The sequence below is a fragment of the Mixophyes fleayi genome, chromosome 2 (genome assembly GCF_038048845.1).
Source record: "Mixophyes fleayi isolate aMixFle1 chromosome 2, aMixFle1.hap1, whole genome shotgun sequence".
NCBI classification, from domain to species: Eukaryota; Metazoa; Chordata; class Amphibia; order Anura; family Limnodynastidae; genus Mixophyes; species Mixophyes fleayi.
In genome coordinates this window covers 376,152,185-376,169,482 of record NC_134403.1, presented here as the reverse complement: position 1 = coordinate 376,169,482, position 17,298 = coordinate 376,152,185, and the positions used below count along the sequence as shown (strand labels likewise).

The 17,298-nt window shown below is 50.1% G+C and overlaps 1 protein-coding gene across 1 annotated transcript; it reads left to right on the top strand.

Annotated features, from left to right (window-relative positions):
- The first annotated feature begins 674 nt into the window (after nucleotides 1-674).
- Nucleotides 675-15,850, top strand: ATP1A1 (ATPase Na+/K+ transporting subunit alpha 1). Its single transcript, XM_075197518.1, is given in 24 exon segments — nucleotides 675-780; nucleotides 9,124-9,243; nucleotides 9,370-9,429; nucleotides 9,513-9,602; nucleotides 9,604-9,717; nucleotides 9,805-9,918; nucleotides 10,003-10,137; nucleotides 10,243-10,360; nucleotides 10,449-10,717; nucleotides 10,805-11,003; nucleotides 11,090-11,199; nucleotides 11,490-11,624; nucleotides 12,417-12,609; nucleotides 12,686-12,861; nucleotides 12,960-13,096; nucleotides 13,187-13,337; nucleotides 13,486-13,654; nucleotides 13,790-13,944; nucleotides 14,028-14,151; nucleotides 14,468-14,613; nucleotides 14,722-14,852; nucleotides 14,956-15,057; nucleotides 15,268-15,359; nucleotides 15,565-15,850. Coding segments are annotated over 24 exon segments (3,081 nt in total). The 5' UTR covers nucleotides 675-768; the 3' UTR covers nucleotides 15,594-15,850.
- Nucleotides 15,851-17,298: the final 1,448 nt, after the last annotated feature.

Here is a 17,298-nt window from a genome sequence, read left to right as displayed (position 1 = left end):
AATATATGTATAAGGGGTGATATATATAATATACAGGATAATATAAGTATAAGGGGTGATATAATATACAGGATAATATAAGGGGTGATATAATATACAGGATAATATCATACTTGCCAACTCTCCCGGAATGTCCGGGAGACTCCCGCATTTTGTGAGAGTCTCCCGGACTCCCGGGCGAGTGTGGCAATCTCCCGAATTCTGCCCACTTCACTAGGAAGTGCCCCACTTCCTAGTGAAGAGGGCAGAATTAGATCCCAAACGCCGCGATTCCCGGTGAATCGCGGCGTTTGGCCCCCGCCCCCCGCTGTCAAATGACGCACATTTGCGTCACTGCCGTCACAGGGGGCGGGGCCGAAATGACGCGATTTTCGGCCACCCCGCCCCTTCACGCCCCCCTCCACTGGCTGGCTCCCGGAAGGGAGCTGAAGAAAGTAGGTAAGTATGTAATATATGTATAAGGGGTGATATATATAATATACATGGTATTATAACAGAGCAGTGATATAAAACACAGAATGTAATATAATATAGAAGATAATATAAGTATAAGGGATTATATGATATAACACAGGCAGAGCACAACATACGGGTACCCAGAGGCCGCCATTTCCTCGGAGCGGCCGGAGACGCAGGGGGGCGGGGCTGGGTGACACGTGAGCCGGGGGCGGGGCGGTGACGTCAGGCTATATAAGAGGAGGAGGAAGCTCAGTCAGTCAGACGGACACAGAACACGGTCCCGAGAGGCGGAGACAGAGCACCGGCAGCATGGGATACGGGGTGAGCCTGCGGGGGCTCAGGGGTTATATATTTATATAATTACATGTATTCCTCATCCTGTGTGTGTAGATCTGGGGGGGTACAGATTGCTGTGTGTATGTAGATCTGGGGGGGGGTTACAGATTGCTGTGTGTATGTAGATCTGGGGGGGGGTACAGATGGCTGTGTGTGTGTGTAGATCTGGGGGGGGGGGTACAGATGGCTGTGTGTATGTAGATCTGGGGGGGGGGGGGTACAGATTGCTGTGTGTATGTAGATCTGGGGGGGGGGGGTACAGATTGCTGTGTATGTAGATCTGGGGGGGGGGTACAGATTGCTGTGTATGTAGATCTGGGGGGGGTACAGATTGCTGTGTGTGTAGATCTGGGGGGGTACAGATTGCTGTGTGTATGTAGATCTGGGGGGGTACAGATTGCTGTGTGTGTGTAGATCTGGGGGGGGGTACAGATTGCTGTGTGTGTAGATCTGGGGGGGGGGTACAGATGGCTGTGTGTATGTAGATCTGGGGGGTACAGATTGCTGTGTGTATGTGATCTGGGGGGGGGTACAGATTGCTGTGTGTGTAGATCTGGGGGGGGGGGTACAGATGGCTGGTGTATGTAGATCTGGGGGGGGTACAGATTGCTGTGTGTATGTAGATCTGGGGGGGGGGTACAGATTGCTGTGTGTATGTAGATCTGGGGGGGTACTATTGCTGTGTGTATGTAGATCTGGGGGGGGGTACAGATTGCTGTGTGTGTAGATCTGGGGGGGGGGTACAGATGGCTGTGTGTATGTAGATCTGGGGGGGGGGGTACAGATTGCTGTGTGTATGTAGATCTGGGGGGGGGGGGGTACAGATTGCTGTGTATGTAGATCTGGGGGGGGGGTACAGATTGCTGTGTATGTAGATCTGGGGGGGGGTACAGATTGCTGTGTGTGTAGATCTGGGGGGGTACAGATTGCTGTGTGTATGTAGATCTGGGGGGGTACAGATTGCTGTGTGTGTGTAGATCTGGGGGGGGGTACAGATTGCTGTGTGTGTGTGTGTGTGTGTGTGTGTGTATGTAGATCTGGGGGGGTACAGATTGCTGTGTGTGTGTGTAGATCTGGGGGGGGTACAGATTGCTGTGTGTGTAGATCTGGGGGGGGGGGTACAGATTGCTGTGTGTATGTAGATCTGGGGGGGTACAGATTGCTGTGTATGTAGATCTGGGGGGGGGTACAGATGGCTGTGTGTGTGTAGATCTGGGGGGGGGTACAGATGGCTGTGTGTATGTAGATCTGGGGGGGGGGGTACAGATTGCTGTGTGTATGTAGATCTGGGGGGGGGGGGTACAGATTGCTGTGTATGTAGATCTGGGGGGGGGGTACAGATTGCTGTGTATGTAGATCTGGGGGGGGTACAGATTGCTGTGTGTGTAGATCTGGGGGGTACAGATTGCTGTGTGTATGTAGATCTGGGGGGGTACAGATTGCTGTGTGTGTGTAGATCTGGGGGGGGTACAGATTGCTGTGTGTGGTGTGTGTGTGTGTGTGTATGTAGATCTGGGGGGGTACAGATTGCTGTGTGTGTGTGTAGATCTGGGGGGGGTACAGATTGCTGTGTGTGTGTAGATCTGGGGGGGGGGTACAGATTGCTGTGTGTATGTAGATCTGGGGGGGTACAGATTGCTGTGTGTGGTGTAGATCTGGGGGGGGTACAGATTGCTGTGTGTGTGTGTGTGTGTGTGTGGTGTGTGTGTGTGTGTGTATGTAGATCTGGGGGGGGTACAGATTGCTGTGTGTGTGTGTAGATCTGGGGGGGGGGGTACAGATTGCTGTGTGTGTGTGTGGTGTGTGTGTGTGTGTGTGTAGATCTGGGGGGGGGGTACAGATTGCTGTGTGTGTGTGTGTAGATCTGGGGGGGGGGGGGTACAGATTGCTGTGTGTGTATGTAGATCTGGGGGGGGGGTACAGATTGCTGTGTGTGTGTGTAGATCTGGGGGGGGTACAGATTGCTGTGTGTGTATGTAGATCTGGGGGGGGGGGGGGTACAGATTGCTGTGTGTGTATGTAGATCTGGGGGGGGGGGTACAGATTGCTGTGTGTATGTAGATCTGGGGGGGGTACAGATTGCTGTGTGTGTATGTAGATCTGGGGGGGGTACAGATTGCTGTGTGTGTATGTAGATCTGGGGGGTACAGATTGCTGTGTGTATGTAGATCTGGGGGGGTACAGATTGCTGTGTGTATGTAGATCTGGGGGGGGTACAGATTGCTGTGTGTATGTAGATCTGGGGGGGTACAGATTGCTGTGTGTATGTAGATCTGGGGGGGGGTACAGATTGCTGTGTGTATGTAGATCTGGGGGGGTACAGATTGCTGTGTGTATGTAGATCTGGGGGGGGGGTACAGATTGCTGTGTGTATGTAGATCTGGGGGGGGGGGTACAGATTGCTGTGTGTATGTAGATCTGGGGGGGTACAGATTGCTGTGTGTATGTAGATCTGGGGGGGGGTACAGATTGCTGTGTATGTAGATCTGGGGGGGGGGGGGTACAGATTGCTGTGTATGTAGATCTGGGGGGGGGGGTACAGATTGCTGTGTATGTAGATCTGGGGGGGGGGGTACAGATTGCTGTGTATGTAGATCTGGGGGGGGGGTACAGATTGCTGTGTATGTAGATCTGGGGGGGGGGTACAGATTGCTGTGTATGTAGATCTGGGGGGGGGTACAGATTGCTGTGTGTATGTAGATCTGGGGGGGGGGTACAGATTGCTGTGTGTATGTAGATCTGGGGGGTACACGATTGCTGTGTGTATGTAGATCTGGGGGGGGAACAGATTGCTGTGTGTATGTAGATCTGGGGGGGGGTACAGATTGCTGTGTGTATGTAGATCTGGGGGGGGTACAGATTGCTGTGTGTATGTAGATCTGGGGGTGTACAGATTGCTGTGTGTGTGTAGATCTGGGGGGGGGGGGTTACAAATTGTGTGTATGTAGATCTGGGGGGGTACAGATTGCTGTGTGTGTGTAGATCTGGGGGGGGGGTTACAAATTGTGTGTATGTAGATCTGGGGGGGTACAGATTGCTGTGTGTATGTAGATTGGGGGGGGTACAGATTGCTGTGTATGTAGATTGGGGAGGGGGTGGCACAGATTGCTCTGTATGTATCTGGAGGTGCTGTATGTGGGGGGGGGGGGGGGGGGCTTGTCTTTTTATTGTGCTATAATGTGCTGGGGGTGTTCTTGCTGTACAGTGTCCCTTGTTTAGAGGCCTTTGTATTGGTGTTTGTCTTGCCGGGAGGTAGTAAGTAGCAGCTGCAGTTCTCGGACTGCGTTGAGTGACGATTATGGCTGCAGTCCACGTACGTAACCCCATAGTAGGGGCTGTGTCCCAGGGAGGTTGGTGCAGTTACATCCGGCAGGAATGAGGTTGTAGGAGTGAATGAATGGAATATGTTATATATTGTGGTTCTCCATTTTGCTGCATTGACTGTAGAGCTGTCTGTTCTTCCACCCTTCATCTTCCTCTCCTGCAGCATTATGGGTAGCTGTTGGCCCCTCTCCATCACTGCGGGTGTCTGCTGGCAGGGATGGGTTAAGTAGCAGCATGTTTGTGTGTGATGCCGGTGGTGAGACCCTGCATTGCAGGGAGGGGGGAGTACAACGTGTTAACACTGCCGGCGTCCCTGGCACACGGCTCTGGCGTTCCACCTAGTCTCTGAGGACGGTGCGTGGCAGCCAGATTCCTTGTACACAGGGTGGTACTGCCAGCTGTCCTGCTGGTGCCAATGTCTGCTGCTACTGTCCTCGAAGCATGCCAGCTACACTGCCCTTTCACCCGTTAATTTGTGTAGCCTCCCTGCTGCCACCCTCCAGCTGCCCTTCTGCCAGCTGCCTAGAAGTGATCTGTGTAATGATTATGTGGGTCTATAATAAACACAAAGTTGTCTGGATAGATGGGTTTATTGGGAGCTGGTGTCCTGCTTCTGTGATGGGCTGTATATCTCTAACAAGTAACGGAGGGCTGGTATATGCCCTGTGGGGGCTGGAGGCTGCCGTAGTTGTACCCCCTGCATGTAGAGGTGATGTCACTAAGTAATACAAATCCTGAATGGGCTTCTCAGGTTGGTGAAACCTTACCTGGGTAACAGGAGACAATATTTGTCCAGCTGTTCTGTGGATATATCCGGTATTGGGGCTGGCCTTTCTGGGGACGTGTTCATGTAACAGGGGTACGTGTGACCCCCCCCCTCCCAGGCTCTGTGCTGTGTAGTATGTGGATCTCAGGTTTTCTGGATTATCTGAGATCTGGCCTCCATGGTGCAGGAGGGCTGGTAATACAGGAGGATCCTGTTCTGAATGGCCTAATGACTGCTACCTGCTGTCTGTTCTCTTGTAGAGAGGTCTATTTTTAGCCCCGGGGAGGTCTCGCTCTGTTGGATATGTGGTTGGTGAATGTGCACATGTTTGATGTTTTTATCTCATCTAGAAGGTGGTATCCTCCGGAAATGCCCTCAATCCATGAGGATGGGAATTCTGTGGCCTCCCATTGACCTTGTAGTGTCCCTGGAAGGTTAGACAGCTGGCGGGGCCCCTGGACTTTGTAGGATCATGGTGTAGTTTCTCTCTTCCCCCCCCCCCCCCCCCACCCCACCCCAATGATTGTCCCTCACATCCTACTGGGGGGTTCTTATTGGTTGTCAAGTAAACATGACGCCACTGGTCTCAGTGGGGGTTAATGTCTTAATTGGATTTCTCTGGCTGTGCTCTGAACTCCATAGTAATCTAAGAGCCAAGATGGATGTGCGGCTATCATACTGGTCTCATACTGTAAACAGGTTTGTGGCCCCCTCCTTCCTACAAGCCTCTGTCTAGCTGACAATAGCTTGATTGTGCCCCCCTTATGATTTACTATACATCTTAATCTGCTATCACTCATGAGATACTTTCAGCATAGAAATCCTGCCGATGGACCCTACCAGCGGGCACAACTTATAACCCCGTAGCCCATCTTGGTAATGGTAATTTCTGTGTTGTCACCAATGCCTCCACTAGGTCAGTCCAAGAACTGAAGGTTCAGCAAAGGAGTTTATCAGCAAATAGGTTTATTATTTTATTGCTGAGCGATGTGAAGGGTTAAGATTTACTGTTGTGAAATATTCCTGTAGGTTTGTGCTGTTCTTTCAGCTTTGTTCCAGGGTGTGTAATCCTGGCACCGTTCTCCTGCCCCTGGGCACCGTCCTGGCACCATCCCCCACCCCCTGCTATCCACCTTTCCGATCTCTCACATTTACTGCTTCTCCTGTAGACCTGGCTCCATTCCCATCATATCCAAACTGCTTTATTACTGCCACAGTGGGGACGTGGTGTATGTACAGGATATGTAAATGTTATGCCTGCAGAGGTTTAGAGCCATGGAATAAATCATAGCCCAAAAATGGTTTGTACCTAGGGGGGTCTGCTGTCTGTGTCCCAGTAGTCTCTACAGGGCCTCTGTCCTAGTATGAGAGATTGGTAACTGCAGAACCTGACTCTCTGGAGGGTACAGGCCTTTCTTTTGTCTTCCTGTTGGGTTTGATGCCAATGAACAGTTTGTTCTCTTCTGACGTGGTTGAGATAATCAGATTACAGAACCTGAAGCATCTTGCCAGCCTGTCATTGAGAGCTCACATGTCTGCTGATTTGTAGGAACATGTATGTATTGAGTCCTATGACTATACCTCTATTTCAACACTGTGGAAGAACAGGAAGCTGTGATGTGACGAGGCGCGCCTGTTCTCTCCCTGCTGGCGTCTGCTTAAATATGTGCTTCCCAGTAGTATTTGGGCTGTCGTTTTGTCCTTTTTGCCTTTTTGACCTTGAACAAGGTGACTCTTAGAGTCGGTACCTCCAGGGCATGCAGACTCCATTGTTAAGTCTTACTAGCTGCAAGTTGTGGTTGTTTAATAATTAAGTTATCAAGGTTATGAGACATCTTCCTGCCTGAACTGGTTATTTCTTCATTCACTGGTTCCACCTTTAGTAGGAGTGAGGCAGATGTCTGTGGATTTACCTATGAACAATGTGGTCTCTTCTTGGACCTATATAATGTTCCTGATCCAGTGATGAGACCTCTCTGCTCATTGCCCACCGCACCAGGGCTGCTTTATGTTCCTTTTGATCACATTATGTAGTGTTCAGTCTTCATTCCAATAACCAGGCTGACGAAACCCCACAGCCTAAAGTACTGCATAGAGGGGGAGCTTTCTATTGAGGTCAATCTTCCCTGTGACACGTTGTCCATACCTAGCAATTAAAGTGTAAATCAGTACTTAAACAAGGATTTCTGCCCAGGAAGGGGTCACAAGACCCAGTAATGGGTGAGGATGGTGACTGGCTTGTGCACCTTCCTGTAAACGTCGGCCAGAGAACTCTGGAAGGGGCCGTTCAGTGCCATAATGTATGTGCTACCTCCTCACCTCTGCTCTAGTAGGTGTACTAATGGTGATGGACCCTTGTGAATGGTCAGAAGGTAGATACTGCTTCTCAGAGTGCAGTCCTTTGTTTTTCATCTGCACCCCCACCCCCACCCCCCCCCTTCACATCCTGTCTGGTACTGTATTACTGGATGTGTATTGTGTTTAAAAGGTGAAAAGTGTGTATACAAATAGTGCCCCTATGAGATGACACCTATATGGAAAAGTTTTTATATGTTGGGGTCTACTTGTCAGCACGAAAGGATATAGTGTTTACAGTACAGGCTCTGTCTGACAGCCCAAGGACCCCCGGTGTCTGCATGTGGCTGGCTGGTGGTCGCTCTGGGACCCCGTATGTGGCTGGCTGGTGGTCGCTCTGGGACCCCGTATGTGGCTGGCTGGTGGTCGCTCTGGGACCCCGTATGTGGCTGGCTGGTGGTCGCTCTGGGACCCCGTATGTGGCTGGCTGGTGGTCGCTCTGGGACCCCGTATGTGGCTGGCTGGTGGTCGCTCTGGGACCCCGTATGTGGCTGGCTGGTGGTCGCTCTGGGACCCCGTATGTGGCTGGCTGGTGGTCGCTCTGGGACCCCGTATGTGGCTGGCTGGTGGTCGCTCTGGGACCCCGTATGTGGCTGGCTGGTGGTCGCTCTGGGACCCCGTATGTGGCTGGCTGGTGGTCGCTCTGGGACCCCGTATGTGGCTGGCTGGTGGTCGCTCTGGGACCCCGTATGTGGCTGGCTGGTGGTCGCTCTGGGACCCCGTATGTGGCTGGCTGGTGGTCGCTCTGGGACCCCCGGTGTCTGTATACTGTGTTGTGACCTCAGGCTGTGTAAAATAGGAAGCTGTGTTGGGTGAGGCCCCTGTGGTCATGAAGGGGTTAGCAGGAGGATTACTGACTAGTATCCAGTGTCTGCACCATGTCATGGAAAGTGCCCTGACTGTGACTGGAGCATTGTGTGTGTGTGCTGGGGGCGTGTCTGCACATTAACCCTGACTGTGCTGGCAGTCACATGGTCACTCCTCCTCCCTCATGCTGTGATATCTCTTCCTCTATACATGGTCTGTATCTGTCCTCCATACTGCCAGCAGCGACCCTTCTACTTACCAGCTTGTGTTCTGTCCCATCCCACCTATTCCTTCCCTCGTCACTTATTCTCGCACGTCATGCTGGCTCCAGCTCCTCCCCCCACCCCCATCATTACACCTGTCGCCCCCATTTATCTCCCCCCTTCTCCTCCTTGCACACAGTCTGCAGATCCTCTCTGCTCCCTTCCCCCAGGTCAGGTTTCTCAATGTTTTATCTGGTTTGTGTTTTATCTATGACACATTGTTCCTGTAACACGTGACTCGCACTCAGGGAAGAAGGAGGGTGGATACTGTGCGGTGTTAACTCCACATGTACTGTAATACCCTGCATTAGAGTGTAAGCCTCTCGTTGTAACGCCGAACTGGAGATCCCTGTGACTGGCAGGGGGTTACTATAGTAACTGCTTGGTATCTGGCACTCTGTAATCCTGGATAGTTCTGCTTCTGGCGTCTGACTTGTCACCTTGTTAATGGGCTGTATAATACGAGGCGACAAATACTTGTCCCAGTTTGTTTTTGGCGCAGTTTCATGGTTCTATTGGATGATTTGATCTCATCTGATGTGTCTGGATCTTATTTATAACATGGCTTTCTGCAGTGGTGGGGGTCACACTCTGATCCTTCCTCCTGGCTGTGACTTATAACACAGGTCCTTGGCAGTGATGTGGTACTTGCTTGGTTATCATTTATTACCGTACTCCCTGGGTGCTCGTGGTGGTGGGGGGGTGGGGGTAGAGGGTTGGTGTCTTGGTGAGGTTACAGGAATACTATCTGGTCCCCCATTACTGTATAGCGTGTGATCCCAGGCTGTTCTGTAACATGTCTTCTCCTCGCAGGCCGGACGTGACAAGTATGAGCCCGCAGCCACTTCCGAACATGGCGCAAAGAAAAAGGGCAAGAATAAGGGCAAAGGGAAGGATAAAGATATGGATGAGCTGAAGAAAGAAGTGACCATGGTAAGTGGGGTCACTGTGGACTGTGTACGGGATACTGGTGGACCTGTGTCTGGTTCTGTACTGTGTAGACCAGCCATCCGATGTGCCCCCTACGCTCACTCATATCTTCCTTGTCCCTTTATACAGGAAGAACACAAGATGACTATGGACGAACTGCACCGCAAGTTTGGAACCGACCTGACACGGGTATGTCCACCGATAGATGGCGGTGACGCAGGTATGGCGCAGACCCTGAATGTTACATCATGCCCTGTCGTTGTCTGTTCTAGGGCCTCACAACAGCTCGTGCAGCAGAGATCCTGGCACGAGATGGTCCCAATGCTCTTACACCTCCCCCCACCACACCAGAATGGGTGAAGTTTTGTTCGTCAGCTCTTTGGCGGGTTCTCTATGCTGCTATGGATCGGGGCTATTCTCTGCTTTCTGGCGTATGGTATCCAGGCAGCCACAGAGGAGGAACCTCAAAATGATAATGTAAGGACTGGAAGTGCTGAGCCGCCCTCTTGGTTGTAATATGAATATAATGTGCCCTGTATAGTAACTGTTTCTCTCTTTGCTCAGCTCTACCTCGGTGTTGTCCTATCAGCTGTTGTCATCATCACTGGCTGCTTCTCCTACTACCAAGAGGCAAAGAGCTCTAAGATCATGGAGTCCTTCAAGAACATGGTGCCACAGGTACGTCTAACTGGTGCTCTGCTTCTCTGTAATCTAACTAGACTGTTATTGCTGTGATGATAATGGCCTACATGCCCCTCTCAGCAAGCCCTGGTGATCCGTAACGGTGAGAAGTTCTGCATTAATGCAGAGGAGGTGGTCGCAGGAGATCTTGTAGAAGTAAAGGGAGGAGACCGGATTCCAGCAGATCTCCGGATCATTTCTGCACACGGCTGCAAGGTGAGTATTAGAAATGAATCGGATTAGTTGGTTTGTATTTGTTTAACCTTCTCTGCTCTTGAACTGTCTGCTTCCATATAACTGTCCTTTTTCCTTTCCACAAAGGTGGATAATTCTTCTCTCACTGGAGAGTCTGAACCACAGACCAGGTCACCTGACTTCACCAATGAAAACCCTCTTGAGACCCGTAACATCGCTTTCTTCTCCACAAACTGTGTGGAAGGTGAGATGGGGCCACTGAATGCTCCTGACCACATTCGTTCAGTCCCAGGTATGCCCAGGGTTTGACACTTCTCCTCCACCCTCAACAGGCACGGCTCGTGGTATTGTTGTGAATACCGGTGACCGCACAGTAATGGGGCGTATCGCTACCCTTGCATCTGGTCTGGATGGTGGCCGTACCCCTATTGCCATTGAAATCGAACATTTCATTCATATCATCACCGGCGTGGCCGTCTTTCTGGGCGTTAGCTTCTTCATCCTGTCGCTCATCTTGCATTACACTTGGCTTGAGGCCGTCATCTTCCTCATTGGTATCATTGTAGCCAACGTGCCTGAAGGGCTTCTAGCCACAGTCACAGTGAGTAACGTACAGATGGTTGAATCTTGATGTATTATACTGGTTATTGTACTGGGCGGTTTACTCATCGGCGGTCTTCCCCTGTAGGTGTGCCTTACACTCACCGCTAAGCGCATGGCTCGCAAAAACTGCCTGGTGAAGAACTTGGAGGCTGTGGAGACTCTGGGCTCTACATCCACCATCTGCTCTGACAAGACCGGAACCCTCACACAGAACCGTATGACCGTGGCACACATGTGGTTTGATAACCAGATTCACGAAGCTGATACTACAGAGAATCAGAGCGGTACGTTGATTCACACCATCCTGGGTTGTACATAGAACATCACTGACCAGCACTAGATGACGTTTGTCTTATTGTTTGTGCCACAGGTGCCTCCTTCGACAAGAGCTCCCTGACGTGGACGGCGTTGTCCCGCGTTGCCGGTCTGTGTAATAGAGCAGTGTTTCAGGCTGGTCAGGAGAACACCCCAATTTTGAAGGTGAGTTTCTGGTGCCTGATGAGCAATCGGCTGCTTTGTTCATGTTCCCTCGCTGCAGCCGTTTGTGAGCGCCGAGTATTGGCAGTTGCTGCTGATTATTTCAGTTGGGTTTGAGATGAAATAACCCATTGCTCTCTACAATAAAGATGTTAAATGTCCGTGTTATTCATAGTAATATGCAGTGTCTCTCGTTCTAAAACTCCTGTTCTGTTCCACAAATGTTTGCTGCGTTGTCGCCCCAGTGTGTGGGTTGTACTGTGGTCTGATCGCCCCATGTCTGTCTTGTACAGAGAGATGTTGCAGGAGACGCTTCGGAATCCGCTCTGCTGAAATGTATAGAACTGTGCTGCGGCTCTGTCCGAGACATGAGGGAAAAGAACCCCAAAGTGGCTGAAATCCCCTTTAACTCCACCAATAAATACCAGGTGAGTGGCGCTGTGGGGCTGCTGGCACTGCTCCTATAAATGAGGAATCCAGTTTCCAGGGCCTGGAAAATTCCCCCAAGATGCTCTGAGCCATCCTCAGACTTGTAGTGCTGATCTGTCAGCGTTGCTCACTGTAGGCCGGAGCCCAAGATCAAAGATCTGCTTCCCACACACGGTGAGCTCAGCATGTGCCGTCAGACTCCTCTCGGCACCGCCGGATAAAGTGAGGGAGGAGGGCAGGAGGTGTCTGACTGCGGCTGTCAAGTCTGCTTAAAATAAACCTGTTATCTTAGCTGGAGAGCCTGAGCTTGAACATGCTGCATTGCTGAGCAGATAGTCCCTTCCTAATGTATTGTGACGTTGTAGATTGCATGTCTCCCAACAGGCGGTGGGGGGCGGCTTATGTCTAAGACATGAGGTGGGGTCTGTATGCCAGGCTGTGTGGCCGGTCTTACAAGTCTCCGCAGGGTGGCTTAATCTTGTTAGTCGGCTTTCTCCTGCACTTTCCGAGCTAAGCTCTTTGCTATGGAATTAGTGCTCTGAGATTGGACATTCCTAAAGGCTTATCCTGTCCGGTAAAAGCCAGTGATCTGTCGCTATGTACGTGGTGTCACAGAGAAGGATTGTTATCAGATTGCTGAAAGTCTGAAGTTAGTGGGGATCCCTCCTGAGGCTTCATTCATTAGATTGGTAATTTGTTGGATGCCTTTTCCTACATTGTGATGGTGTCTGACAGATAACCTTGTTCTCCTTAGACTGTGACCGCTCACTTGTTTCCCATTTCCTACCCAGTTATCCATACACCAGAATGCAAATTCCTCTGAGTCTCGCTACTTGCTGGTAATGAAGGGGGCCCCTGAGAGGATCCTGGACCGCTGCTCCACAATCTTGATGCAGGGAAAAGAGCAGCCTCTGGACGAGGAGCTGAAGGACGCTTTCCAGAATGCCTACCTGGAGCTCGGAGGCCTGGGCGAGAGGGTGCTTGGTGAGGACTCTGTTTGGTGGGTGGGACTTGGTCTTGTGTAACTCTGGAGCAGTGTTCACAATCTTTCTCACCGCAGGGTTCTGCCACTTGGCTCTACCTGATGACCAGTTCCCAGATGGCTTCAAGTTTGAAACGGAGGAAGAAAATTTCCCGACAGAGAACCTGTGCTTCGTAGGTCTGATCTCCATGATTGATCCTCCTCGCGCTGCTGTGCCAGATGCTGTTGGGAAATGCCGAAGTGCTGGCATCAAGGTGAGTTGTCTTCTGAAGCTGCATCTTGTGGTGATGGTCATGTATCCACAAGTTCTAACCCTTCAAATGTCTTCAACTTTGTGCCATTTGTCCTTCAGGTTATCATGGTTACAGGTGACCACCCCATTACTGCAAAGGCCATTGCCAAGGGCGTGGGCATCATCTCTGAGGGTAACGAAACTGTGGAAGACATTGCAGCCAGACTTAACATCCCGGTGAACCAAGTGAACCCCAGGTATGTGATTCCTAATAGTCTGTGTGAGGAACCGAATGTACCCTGATAGATCAGGTTATGTTTAGCTGTCTTGTTCTTCTCCCCCCTCAGAGATGCCAAGGCCTGTGTGATCCACGGCTCGGACCTGAAGGACATGTCTCCTGATCAAATAGACGACATCCTCAGACACCACACAGAAATAGTCTTCGCCAGAACCTCCCCTCAGCAGAAACTGATCATCGTGGAAGGTTGTCAGAGACAGGTCTGTAGTGACCGGTTCTACATCCGTGTGACCCACAAGCACTGCTTTTAATTGTAACTTAGTTACTGTGCAATTCATCGAGCAGATGACCGTGTCCATCAGGTAGAAACCTGCTTCCAAGTCCGTGACTCTGATACTTGTCTTCCAGGGTGCCATTGTGGCAGTGACTGGCGATGGTGTGAACGACTCCCCAGCCCTGAAGAAGGCAGATATCGGTATTGCTATGGGCATTGCAGGCTCAGATGTCTCCAAACAGGCAGCTGACATGATTCTGCTGGACGATAACTTTGCATCCATTGTCACTGGTGTAGAAGAAGGTAAATGCCCCTTGGACACCGAGCTGGTGTACGACGGGGTCACGTCAATGCCTGAAGAGCCCATGTTGGATATTGTGTAGTTTGTGACCTCCCGTATCACAATCTATGTAATGACCCCCCCCCTCTCTCTTGCAGGACGTCTGATTTTTGATAACCTGAAGAAATCTATTGCGTACACCCTAACTAGTAACATCCCCGAGATTACCCCTTTCCTGATCTTCATTATCGCAAACATCCCGCTACCCCTGGGTACAGTCACCATCCTCTGTATTGATCTTGGCACGGACATGGTACGTCTAAGGAATACACAGGGGTTAACTAGTTAGTGGTAAATGTTACGGGTCCCTGATCTCTTGTGAATCTGTCTTACCAGGTCCCCGCTATCTCGCTGGCTTATGAACAAGCAGAAAGTGACATCATGAAGAGACAGCCTAGAAATCCTAAGACGGACAAGCTGGTGAATGAACGTCTCATCAGTATGGCCTATGGGCAGATCGGTATGTTCTGTCCAACTGCTTGTGGCTCATGGAATAACGATAAGTATCCTCAGCTGAGGTTATTGTACATGTGATATGACTGGAGGCCGTAGTACACCATGTAATATATCTGAGGTTATTGTACATGTGGTATGACTGGAGGCCGTAGTACACCATGTAATATATCTGAGGTTATTGTACATGTGGTATGACTGGAGGCCGTAGTACACCATGTAATATATCCTCTGCTTCCAATCTTTGTCTTCTGTTCGGTCTCTGGAGATTTCCAGACCTTAAAGTTCTCAGAGCTCAGTTCTTGTTCATTGTTATTTGCCAGGTATGATTCAAGCCCTGGGCGGTTTCTTCACCTACTTTGTAATCTTGGCGGAGAATGGCTTCTTGCCCTGGACTCTGCTCGGTATTCGAGTGAACTGGGACGACCGATGGGTGAATGATGTGGAAGACAGCTATGGACAGCAGTGGGTGAGTTGTTACACCTATATGAGGGTTCGGCACTGATGTGGCGTATTGGGGAGGGGGGTTACTAGTTGTGTTGCCGTATTCATACATGAAACTGTCTTTACTTACTAGACTTACGAGCAGAGGAAGATCGTAGAGTTCACCTGTCACACGTCATTCTTTGTCAGCATCGTGGTTGTCCAATGGGCCGACTTGGTCATCTGTAAGACCAGGAGGAACTCTGTCTTCCAGCAAGGCATGAAGTGAGTACAGGGGGGATCTCTGGGGCCACCCACTCACCACACTGCTTACATAGTAACTTCTGAGCTGTGGTCACACAAATCTAATCTCTTCTTTTCCCTCAAGGAACAAGATCCTGATCTTTGGGCTGTTTGAAGAGACTGCCTTGGCTGCCTTCTTATCATATTGCCCAGGCATGGACATTGCCCTGCGCATGTACCCCCTCAAGTAAGTGTCTGGTGGAGTCTGTCCAGTCAGGTGTCTGCAGGGTGATTGGATAGAATGGGATCATGTGACTGAGGATTCGTCATCGTTCAGGATGGGAGGGGTGTTTATTATCCTTTAGATCTAGTAAATTGTGCGTGTTAGAAGTTTGTAGTCTGTTCTACACCTCTTAACAATCCTTTTTTTTTTTTTTTTTTTTTTTGTCCATTTCAGGCCAACATGGTGGTTCTGTGCCTTCCCATACTCGCTGATCATCTTCATATACGATGAAATCCGTAAATTGATTATCAGACGCAGCCCAGGTGGTGAGTATCCGACCTGTGTAGTTCCTGCCACTATCATGTCATGGCATGTTTGGGGTGGCCCCTCTGTAAAGCTTATGGGGCCTGGCTATGTAGTGCTCTGCCCCAGCTACTAGCCCTAGTAGTCACTGACCTACAATGTCTCTGTCCTTTAATAGACGGTTCTCTCTGCCATTTGTATTCTAACATCTTGTTTTCTTCTTTCTAGGCTGGGTGGAGAAAGAAACGTATTATTAAACCCATGTGGCTCGTCCCAACATTTCACATCACTCCCATCCCGCTCCCCCCTCCCCTGCCTGCACCCACTCGTTCCCTGCGTGCACCTGTCTGGCCCAGCCTGTTCCCGTGGAAGAGATGCATTTGGCGCGGGGCGCAGTGTCGCCTGTGTGCGTCCTGGTTCTTATTGTGCCTTCTCTGGTATAGTTTTGTAAGGGAGCACGTCGAGATGTTTTATATATCTGCATTTTTACAAATAAAGGTGGGTTTGAAGAGGGTTCTGCTGTGTTATGTCCTTATTACTAGTGTATGGTTACTGCAGCCCTCAGTCTGCAGATGGGGGGGGTACGGAGAGAACTGCAGCATTGTAGAGGGAGAGATCTTCAATCCACCATAACACAAGAGGGATCTTGCTGCTCCTTACTGTAATCTACATATTAGGTCTTCTGTAACCCGTAAGAGGCTTAATGTCCTCTGTTATATAATGCACATTGGACAATGACCTTGAGGTAAAGCAGCTGACACTTGTGCCTCAGACTGAGCAGAGTGTAGTTAATATGGGACCAACATGAAGATCCCTAATTATATCTTCATACAGTGTCCTTGTGCTTCTGATCAGTTATACGCTGTGTACAGTCTTGGATAATACAATGGTACAATTCTAAAATATCCAAGTCCCTGGAGCAACACACACACACACACACACACACACACACACACACACACACACACACACTCGTGTGTACGCGCGCTTACTCACTTGTGTGAGCGCGCGCACACAGACCTGTATAGTTGGCTCATCCCTGATGCAGAGTTGATTTTCCTTTGTAGCATCTGGGGAAACCTGAGTCGGTGCTGGAGATTTGGGTTAGGAAGGAGAGATTCCAGAGCCTTCTAGGCCCTGGCAGCGGTGAAATGTCTGGTTCTGGGAGTGTGCTGCAGACATGCCCAAAGCAATGCTGCTGTTACTGAGGAGATGAGATGTGACTGTGTTCATAGGGAAGCTCTTTCTTAAATTGTCCTGTCCCCGGGGTCTACAACCTGCTAGGAGAAAGGGTGATCACATGGTTACACAATGGTTGGCTATAACATCGGTTTGGTCGCCATCCTGAATGTCTACTCTAAATGAAGCCAAAGTGCTGGGGATAATTAGGACACGGGGCATTGCTGTACGTGGTATAAATGGGTTTTTTATTTATAATATGCACCATACATGACATTTATAGAACACTGATCCATAATTCATTTCATGCTACATGAAAAAAAAAATATATATAAACCAGACCAGCAACGAATATACAGGTAACATGGGAATGATTTACAGTCAGTGATTGGAATGAGCATTGAGAGGTCTGTCTGCGTTGACGAAAACAGCGAGGAGGCAACATAGAGGTACATAGCGTAATGGAATAGAACACAAAGAAAGGGTCCTGGTCCTCGGAGCTTACATCCTAAAAGGCAGGGGAGAGACAAATAACGTGGTATCATTTGAGGGGTGTGAAGGCTGAGACAAGGGAGTTAGGCTCATAGGATTGAAGAAAGAAATTAGTCTTAGGGACACACAAGAAGCCTTGGAGAGTACAATTAGGAAGTGAGGTTACTGTACCTGGTATAATTAGGGTGGGCAGGGGGGTAAATCTAGTTCTGAAACTATCTGCTCAGTTTCTCTGTATAGTGGCCCCTGCCGTTTGAGCTCAATGCAGCTAGGGCAGTGCAGGGGTTAAGC